The 10,659-nt window shown below is 42.2% G+C and overlaps 1 protein-coding gene across 1 annotated transcript in view; it reads left to right on the forward strand.

The window, feature by feature from the left end:
* ADNP2 (ADNP homeobox 2) overlaps positions 1–10,659 on the forward strand; it is a 30,525-nt gene that overhangs the window by 9,675 nt on the left and 10,191 nt on the right. The window contains exon 3 of the mRNA XM_055125982.1: positions 7,710–7,799. Coding sequence (XP_054981957.1) covers positions 7,710–7,799 — 90 coding nt within the window. The remainder of the gene's footprint in view (positions 1–7,709; positions 7,800–10,659) is intronic.

Genomic DNA, 10,659 nt, shown 5'->3' on the forward strand with positions numbered 1-10,659 from the left:
AAAATTTTAAACTTGTGAATTTAATTCATATTGTTCTGGGAAGAGTTCAGTTTCCTAATTCTCAGATCTCAGACTTTCCATCAGACTTTAATAAAAAAAGGTAGCTAATACTGAATAATGTATAGTTACCAGGATTCTTAGTGATGGTCAGAATTAAGTTTTGCTCTTAAGTAGATACTTATTTCTGAAGGCCCCCAGATCTCTGATTAAACATTACCAGAGAGATTTTACCTCAGAAATGGGGTCCTCCTACTCTGTTCTTCTAAAATCTGGATTTTTCTTTGTAGCTTTCATAGTATCTGATAAGATTTATTGTCTCCCTAACGCCAGTGTAAGAATTCACTATGGTCAGAATTGTGTCTGCTGCATGGATACTATCTGTACAGGTGTCCATATTCATATACATGTGTATATACATGCTTTCTTGCTTTGTGGATTTCTTTTTTTTTTGCCAGGGGGCGGGGGCGGGGTGTCATACCTGGTGGTGCTGAGGACTTTTACCTGGCTCTGTGCTCTGGTGATGCTTGGGGGACCATATGTGTTATCTAGGATTCAATCCAGGGTCTGAGGGATGCAAGGCATGCACCTTGGTCTCTATACTATCTTGCTGGCACACGTATATTTTCTAACACAATATATGTATGTGTATATATGTATATATACATATATACACATACGTATAGTTGTATATACACACACACCACACCTCCCCCCCCACAGTATATATATGTTTGTGTATTTTTTTTTTAATTTCTTTTTGGTTGGGGGGAGGTACACCTTTTGGTTCTTGGGGACTTCTCCCCACCACATTGTTCGGGATCTGTTCCTGATGTGCTGGGTACCGAACCTGGAATTCTCATATGCAGAGCATGTACTCAGTGTTTAGCCCTTTGAACTATTATCCCAGCCCTAAACATGGTGTATTTTTTTTTTTTTTTTTTTTTTTAAGGAATGAGGGGCTGGGGCTGGAGCGATAGCACAGCGGGTAGGGTGTTTGCCTTGCATGCGGCCGACCTGGGTTCGAATCCCAGCATCCCATATGGTCCCCTGAGCACCGCCAGGAGTAATTCCTGAGTGTAGAACCAGGAGTAACCCCTGTGCATCGCCGGGTGTGACCCAAAAAGCAAAAAAAAAAAAAAAAAAAAAGAATGAGGGGCTGGAGTAGTAGTACAGTGGGTAGGGTATTTGCAAGTGGCTGACCTGGGTTCAGTTCTTCGTACTCCATATGGTCCCCTGTGCCCACCAGGAGTAATTCCTGAGTTTAGAGCCAGGAGTAACCCCTGAGTATCACTGGGTGTGGTCCCCCTCAAAAGAAAAAAAAAAAAAAGAAAGAGAAAGAAAGTAAAACTCAAAGAAAGAAATAGGTCGTGAATAGTAACAACAGATTGTGAAAGGTTCATTTGGAGAGGTGTAGAAGTGTAAGGAAGGGGAAATACCAAAGTGGAATCTATTAGGTAGATGATACTGCTTAGGAAGAGTTGTAAGAAAGATCTCTGCATTGTTTGTGGCTGTCTACAAGCGTTATTTTATAAATAAGAGAGTTGGCCTTTCATTATTTGCAGTCAAGATGAGAAGATGTGAGTTTTAATAATTGTAGAGAATACAGAATGACCAGCTAAGAACGTGTGTATACAGTATGAGATTTTCCTAGGTGATATTTTATGGGAAGTCCTGTGAAGTGGTGCCTGGCACATTTTGGCCACTTAGAAATGAACTCTGAGGGCTAGTAAGACTTTTAGTAAAAACTGGAAATGTTCTGTCAGTCTAGCTGGCAGGTAAAAGATGTGGCCTAACTCCAGTCATTTCCTTCTGTGACCTTCCTGTCATCTTCACTGTAGTAAAGGAGTACTACTATGGGGGGGCGGTGTTAGTGCAGTCATTATGAAAGGAATTTGATTTTAGTTTGCTCTTAAAAAAGTTGATAGTATTCTTGGAGACAGATAACATGGCTGGTAAGGTGCTTGCTTTGCATGTGACTGACCTGGTTTGATCATCCGTGGCGCTGCATGTGGTCCTCAAGCCTCTCCAGGAGTGATCCCTATCTCTGAGCACAGAGCCAGTAGTAAGTCCTGAGACAGCTGGTGTGGCCTGAAAATGAAAAGGGGAGTATTCTCCAGTGAATGTGTTTACTCTTCACTGAATCTCATTTTAACTATTTTTAGGGGCTGGGAGGTTACTCTAAGGACTGCAGGGGACCTGGGATTGGTACTTTGAGCACTAAGCCAGGGTAACTCCTGACTTCTGCAGGGTGTGGCTAGAGAAAAGAAAACAAAATAGGGGTCAGGAGACCTGAGAAAGCTGGAGCACATACAGTTGTATATTGCCTTTCCCCCAAAACAGACTATTTCTGTAGCAGTTGCAGTTTTTTCTTAGTCTACCACACTATTTACAATGTCTTGGTTTCATGGACTAGAAACCGATGTTGACCAAGAAGAATTTATTGGAAGTTGATGAGATAATGAGAGCCAGTGCTAGAAACTGAAGAAGCCATAAAACCTGTCTGTGGTCTCTCTGCACCCTCACCAGCACCTCAACTATTCACAGTAAGGCATCCAATCCAAAGCAAAAAAATAAGAAACATATAAATATATATATATATATATATATACACCCCAGGCCCTAAGGGCCTTTTTCATGTCAAGGGTGTGTGCTCTACAGCCCCTGTCACCTTGCAGAGGCTATAGTCATCCAGAACCTTAACTTTTTCTCTAGAAGCAAAGCTGAACTTTGCTCCCAGGCACAGCCTCCTGAGGAGCATTCTTACTGCATGCTTTTAAAAGTATAGATGGTTTATTTGTCCTAAGTTTTGTTACGTCTTGAAAATGCTGCCCCACACCTCCACATTTATTTATGTCATACCATGCCCACCGTTAGCATTTGTTTATGTCGTACCACATCCACCACGTGGTTCTATGACCATTCAACTCGATCCTAGAGCACACACCTTCTTCAGTGCTAGAAACTGAAGAAGCCATAAAACCTGTCTGTGGTCTCTCTGCATCCTCACCAGCACCTCAACTATTCCCAGTAAGGCATCCAATCCAAAGCAAAAAAATAAGAAACAAATAAATATGTATATGTACACCCAAGGCCCTAAGGTGTATATATACTGTCCTACTCCCTACCCCACTGATTCCCCAACCTCTCCTAAGTGTTTTATTTGTTTTGGGGCCACACCTGGCTGTGTTCAGGGCTTATTCCTGGCTTTGCGCTCAGGGATCACTCCTGACAGGGCTCAGGAGACCATATGGGATACTGGGGATTGAACCCAGATTGACCATATGCAAGGCAAGCTCCCTACCCGTTGTACTGTTGCTCTGACTCCCCCATTGGTTTTTTTTTTTCCTTTTTGGTCACACCCGGCGATGCACAGGGGTTACTCCTGGCTCTGCACTCAGGAATTACCCCTGGCAGTGCTCAGGGGATCATATGGGATGCTGGGAATCGAACCCGGGTCAGCTGTGTGCAAGGCAAACGTACTACCCGCTGTGCTATCACTACAGCCCCCGACCCCTTGTGTTTTTTTTTTTAAGTTAATTTTTGATCAGTTAAATTAAGTTCTGGCTGTGTAGTTTGTTGGGCTTTGTCTGAAATGGAAATGTGGGCCTTGGCTAGATCTCCAAGGCCTGCTCTCAGCCTGGAGCAGAAGCCAGCTCTATGGGCAAGCCATCTTGGTGCCAGGGTGCTTATGGTACTTGGGTCTGGGGTGGCCTCCTGGACCCTGTTGAGTTGTCTTTCATACACATAACAGACCAGCCTTCCAGTCCTAGTACAAGGCTGATTGCCACTGTGGCCCCCTCTTCCCAAGTCTGCCTGGCTCCCAACGCAGGCACTGATGGAATGTGGCCCAATATGGTGAGATGGTTATTGCCATAGGTGGTGGGCCAAGAGTTTTGGTGTGGTTCAGGTTAAGGACTGAGTGGAGACATTGGGGTGCGCGGTGGGGTGTAGAGAGTTGGGACAGAGTCTAGTCCTGGGAATGCTGGAGGGAAAACCCTGCTTCGGCTCATGTTCCAGCCCCTGGCCTCAGTGGCATAGTCAATGTCAGATCTGTCTTTTTTCATGTGCAAGAATAATAGTATGTATTTTTGCTGCCATTGAGCAAGTTCTGTAACTGCGAAGTAGGTCACGTTGGTTGAGGGGGTCAAGTCCTCTCTATACTGACTGATTTTTGTGGATTTGCTCTATTCATTTGTTGAAAGAGGGGCTGTTAATGTCCAGCTCTGTAACATTTTATTCTATTTTTTTGGGGTCCCACCCGACAGTGCTCAGGAGTTGTATGCTCAGGAATTCCTGGCTGTATGCTCAGGAATCACGCCTGCTGGGTTTACGGGATGTTGGGGATTGAGCCCAGGTTAGCCATGTGTAAGGCAAACAACCTACCTTCTGTACCAGCCCAAGACCTGTAATGTTTTTATTGTATTCTCTTTTCAGTTTTTTTTTTTTCCCCAAAGTACCTTGGGCTCTTTGTATGTGTAGATTTGGGGGTTGTGTGCTTAGACTAGGGTATACTCCCAGTCATCTTTGGCTAGTTGGCAGGATGGCTCAAAGTTGGGGCCTAGGATTGTGGAGTTCTCCAGCTCTGATGCTCACAACTGTTGGATCACCTCCGGGTTCCCAGATGCTTTCTAGGCTATACTTACTGGTGCTCAGGGAACCTCGTGGTTTGAACTCAGGTCCAGCCACATGCAAAGTGTGTGCTCCTGACTACTCTCTATCTCCCCTGCTCATTGAAACTCTTTGAAGAGTAGACATTAGAATTGTGATGACCCTGTAATTATTATGAGATAGTTTTTGTGTTGATAGCCTTCAGCAGTTTCCATTCCTTGATATTATAAACCAGCTCTAATATCAGTATTATATTATAGTGTTGTATATCTTTTTCCATCTCTTTACCTTTTTACCTGTCTTTAGACATAATTACTTTCATTTTTATTTTTGGGCCACACCTGCCAGTGCTCGGGGCTTACTCCTGCCTATGGGATTACGTGTGGGAGACTTGGAGGACCACATGTGCTGGGGATTCAACCTGGTCAGCAGCTTGGAAGGCAAGCACCCTGCCCACTGTACTGTCACTCTGGCCCTTTTATTGATTCTTTATTTTTCCTACCAGGGGTCAGATTCAGGGCTTCACACGTGCAAGACAAATGCTCTGCAATTGAGTACATTCCTGGCTCTTTTGTCTGTTTACTTATTTTAATGTATTTTTATTGATCACTGTGAATTACAAAGTTACAAAGATACATATGATTGAGTGGCATGTTATGTTTTGTCTTTTTAAAGCAAAATTTTGTACACATAGTATATTATAGGCAGTTGAGGTTTTTTTTTTTTTTTTTTTTTTTGAGGGGGGGAGCAGAGTGACCACGTCTGGCAGTATTTCTGGTCTTTCCCTGGGGCACCGAGAGCTGCTAGGGTTCAAACCTTGAGCTCCTTCCTGTCTGTAAAACGTGCAGTTATTTACCTAACCCTCGCTTATTCCTATTTTGGGGGGAGGTTAGGGACACTCCCAGCATCTCTGTGCATGGGGTGCTAAAGGGACAATGTGGGGACAATGGAAACAAGATCAGCCTCTTGGCTTAATCCCTGAACTGTCTCTGGAGCAGATACTGCTGTGTGATCTAGTCTGACAGTCCTGCCATACAGTTGGAGTAATTAGGCCAGTGAGTAGCAAACCATGGCCTGTGGACCAAATTCAGCTTGTCATTTGGTTTTATATGTCAGCGTTCTGAGGACACAGTTGTGCTTGCCTTAGTGTGTGCCTGTTGTTCAAGGCTGCCCTTGTGCGTAGTGGTGGCAGTTAGTAGTTTGTTAAGACTGCATGACCAGCAAGGCCTGCACTGTTTCTGTCTGACCCTTTATAGGAAAATGGTACCAACCAACTTAGTTTTGTGTGATCAGGATATGGTTAGGTTAAATCTCCTGTCTTAACTGTTTCTTTTCCTTTTCTAAAAACTTTTCTCATCTGTTATTCCTTTCAAATTCTTTTTTTATTTTCTTTTAATGTGAATATTTTTAAAAGATTTTCTTCGGCTTTTTAGCTCCATTTATTTGAATATCTTCTATGATATGTGAATATCTTCACGTAATAGAATAAGAACATTTTGATGGTATATATTCATCCCTCTTTTCAGCCCTTGAGATACTGTTATTAAGCATTTTATTTCAGCATATTTTATGAGTCTCACCATACATTTTTTAAAGCTTTCGTCCTTGTGATAACTTGGACTTTTCTCTAGTTCTAAATTGACTTGTTAAGCAGCCATTAGCATTGGTCTACATGAGGATTATTATTATATTAGTCAGCATTCTTAAACAGGGCTGGAGCGATAGCACAGTGGGTGGGGCATTTCCCTTGCATGTGGCCGACCCGGGTTCGATTCCCAGCATCCCATATGGGTCCCTGAGCACTGCCAGGAGTAATTCCTGAGTGCAGAGCCAGGAGTAACCCTCTGTGCATCGCCGGCTGTGATCAAAAAACCAAAAAACAAACCCACCCCCAAATAATAATATAAACTGAAAGTTGGAAGAGATAGGTATCCTTCTCCTCCCTCACCCCTAATTCCCTTTTCTGTTGTTCTGATGTCTGGGTGTTGTCCGCACTAGTTGTACTTGTTGGGGGCCATACACTCTTACTTAAAGTGCTTGCACATCCCCGACTGGTGGGCTGCAGGGCTTGCATTTGTGACAGCACCTGTGGACCGAGCACCAGAGCAGTTGTGATTCAGGGTAACCCTAGGGGTTTGCTCAATATTTGGCCTCTTGTTTGCACAGCATTGGATTCTCCTAGGACCCAGCTAATCATTTCTTTGGGAAATATGAATTGTCACATATTTATCCTTTAGAGATAGTAACCACTCAAAATCCGACGGTTTAGTGTGTGTGTGTGTGTGTGTGTGTGTGTGTGTGTGTGTGTGTGGTCTTGTCACAGTGAGCTCCTCGTCATGCCTTTTCACTTTTTTCAGTTACTTTCATTAAATTCGGTATCATTAAATGTTCCTCTTATCCAATACCCAGTCCCTATCTAGGTCTCTCCCATTCCCCCAAGTGTTTTTCATTCCCAGTTCCCTGGCTTCTCTGAGTCAGGATTCCATCTGGACTCCTTTGACTTGGTTGCCAGATTGTGTCTGTACCTTTTTTGTCCTTTGTTGTGGCAGCCACAGCCTCATGCTCACACTGTCCCCGTCCCAGGTGTTTCCTCTGAGGCTTCCTGGTCCAGCACCACCTTTGGAACCCCTTTCAAACTCCCTCCACTCTGAAATTCTTTCAGTAGTGTTCACCACTCACGTAATTTCTTTCTTTTTAGAAATTGTTGGGAAATCTTATCTGTTTGGTTCCTGTAAAATTGTGATTGTAACTTGGTTCATTCAACATTTTCCTCAGTTTGTGTGTTGAATATGCATTTTGTCACAGTGCTTTGATGGGCCACATTTCGCTTGTTTTTGGGCCACACTGGTGGTATTGAGAGGTCATTCTGGACAGGGCTTGGTGAACCATATGTGGTGCTGGGGATTTATCCCGGGTCAGCTGCATGCAAGGCAAGCATCCTACCTGCTGTACTTTTGTTCTGGCCCTAATGGGCCACATTTTTATTTACTTTTTGAAAATTTCATGTAGGTGGCAAGTAATCCTGTTGGATTCTAATGGAATATTTCTTTATGTTTTTAGATTGCGTAATCTCTTTTATTTATTTTTTTCCTTTTTAAAAGGACCTTAAGGGCTTTGATCCAGGAGAGACGTATTTCTATAACACATCATGGGGCGATATTTCTCTCTGGGAACCTTCTGCAAAAAAAGTGGTATGTATTTTTGTGTTTGATTTTCATTCTTGCTTAAAAGTAGGTGGTAAGTATTAGAAGTAGCACATGTTTGTGGTTGAGATGAATGAATGGGGTGGTATAAAGGTATAGTATGCATGTTCATTGGTAAAGAGCAGTGTAAAATTTTATAATACATTGTTATTAACATTTTGAGTTTTTGTAGTTAGATTGATGAAGTGGAGCTGTTTCTTGTCCTTGATTATAAGATACTGCTATGAAAAAATGAGTGTTTGATTTATGATGTTCCAAGTAAAAAGAAAGGCTGCACTGTTAGGTACACACTGGTTTTAGAAACTAAAAATGTGGTTTGAATCTTTGAATCAGGAAACAAATTTACAATAATTTAAAGCCTCAAACATAAGCAGGTTCAGGCTAAAACATGTGTAATACTGCTGTTTTCCTTATTAAAGTCTTTTCTTCTGGAAAGTCTTCCCCCCACTTAGTTTTCCACTTGGTGCTTTGATCAGTACTCACTGAGCATGTCACTTACTTTCCTCCACTTTAGAGTCTTTAAGTTCTGTTGGACTTGGAAACGTGAATCTGCTTAAAATTCATTAACTAGCCAGTCACTGTAGACATTTCCTTTAAAAACACTTTTATTGTCAGTCTTCTTGAGCTCCACTTTCCTGCCTTTGTTCCACCTTTTGGTTATTTGTTCTCCTTGATCTACTATTCCCTCTTCACTGTCAGACACAAGATCCCTTGAAACTGCTTTGATTTGCTTATTCTTGTAACAGCTCCAGTATTTTTATGCCATACTCTGAAGACTTTAAGTTAATAACCTTTTATTTATGTTTTTAAGGCTTGGCTCATCTTTGAATTTGTAAAATAACTCATCATGTCACATACATAATTAAGAAACATTGAATATCTGCTACAGAGCAGGCAAAGAACTTGTGAGTGCCTGAGGCAAGAGTTAGGATTCTTTCCCTGAAGAAGTTGAAGTGTTTAATGAACATAAAGACATAGTGTTAATTTGAGATAGTAGAAACCATATCCAGAAGAAGCCCCATTGTTGCTTGGTGGTCTGGAGGCTAAGTTGCTTGTTTCAGTATTTTACTTTTCATTCTGAATGAAGTCCTGCTTTCCCATGTCTCTGGGGAAAAGGATTTATGACTAGACACTGTTGCAAAGTCATTTCCATTATGTGGCTTATAGTATGCTAGACCTTTAGTGACTAAGAAAAGAGATTGTTAGAGTTTCAGGATCGGGGGAAGAGATTGCTGACTTGTCTTCTGTGGGATTCAGGAAGCAGCTGCAGAACGTGGGAGACGGCTGGGAGAAGGCAGGCTGCTCCGGGGCAGGTGCTCTCCCTGCACCTAGAGCTCCTGAAAGCATCGCACCTTTCCTGCTGTTCTCCTTTGTGGTTTTTCTTCCTCCCACCTCAGGTGTCATACTTGAGTTATTTCTAATTGGTCACTGTCCCGATACTGGGAAGTACAGGTTTCTGTGGGAACCCATGCATTCATTTCTCATGGATATTGGGGTGGAATTTCTGCATTGCCGGTGACAAGTCTTTTCCTCACAAACTGCAGCTGATTTCCACAATGGCTGCATGCCATTGTGGAAACAATGAGACAAATAATTTTGTCTCAATTATTTGATCTGAGGTTCTCATTTTATTTATTTTTTTGCGTTTCTTTTTATTTATTTTTTATTGAGTCACTGTGGATTACATAGTTACAAAGTTGTTCATGATTAGGGTTCAGTCATATAGTGTTCCAATACCCATCCCTTCACTGTACATTTCCCACCATCAGTGCCCCCAGTTTCCCTCCCTGCCACCCGCCCTGCCTCCATCCTCTGTCCCTGTCCCCTCCCCCTACCCCCTCTTGCTCCATCCTGTCTCTGTGGCAGGCATTTTCTTTCTCTCTCTCTTGCTCTCTTTTTCCTTTTGGGTGTTATGGTTTGCAGTACAGTTACTGAAAGCTTATGTTTGTCCCTTTACTTTCAGCACTCAATTCTTGGTCAGAGTGATCATTTCCAACTATCTTTGTCATAGTGATTCCTTCTCTATCCTAACTGCCCTCCCGCCTCACCGCATGTGACAAGCTTCCAACTGTGGACCAATTTTCCTGGGCCTTGTTTCTACTGTCCTTGAGTATTAGTCTTATACTATGTTTTTTATATCCTGCAAATGAGTGCAGTTATTCTGTGTCTGTCCCTCTCCCTCTGACTCATTTTACTCAGCATGATATTCTTCATGTCAGTCTTTTTATACCGAGCTCATTTCATCTTGCTAAGGGTGTGACAACATCTTTGATTTGTACTTACCTAATGGTGCTATGACCTAATGGTGTTGAGCATCTTTTCCTTTGCTTATTGGGTATCTGAATGCATTTTTAATCTTTAATTTTTTTGTTTTTGGTCACACCTGATGATGCTCAGGGCTTCCCACTCCTGGCTCTGCACTCAGGGGTCACTGTTGGTCATGTACAGGGAACCATATGGAGTGCTGGAAATCAAACCTGGTTGGCCATGTGCAAAGCAAACGCCCTACTTACTGTACTGTCACTCTGGCCCTTGGTTACATTTTTTACAGTGTATTATTGACTGTCAGAATTTTTTTAATTGGCAATAAACAATAACTGGCTAGATGATTAAAAGGCAGTTGACAGAATTGTTTAATGAATAGCAACATATGATAAACTGATCAGTAAAATATCAACTTTTATTTTTATGTGTTGACATTAAAACTTGTTTCATATAAAATGATAATTTTTTTGTTTTTATTTGTTTGGGTTACACCTGACTATGCTTAGATCACCTTTGGTATTGTCCACACCTTGGGACATATGTGGGGTGATTTCTACCTATAGTGGAACTGCTTGCTTGCTGG

Source organism: Sorex araneus, chromosome 2 (genome assembly GCF_027595985.1).
Source record: "Sorex araneus isolate mSorAra2 chromosome 2, mSorAra2.pri, whole genome shotgun sequence".
Lineage (NCBI taxonomy): Eukaryota > Metazoa > Chordata > Mammalia > Eulipotyphla > Soricidae > Sorex > Sorex araneus.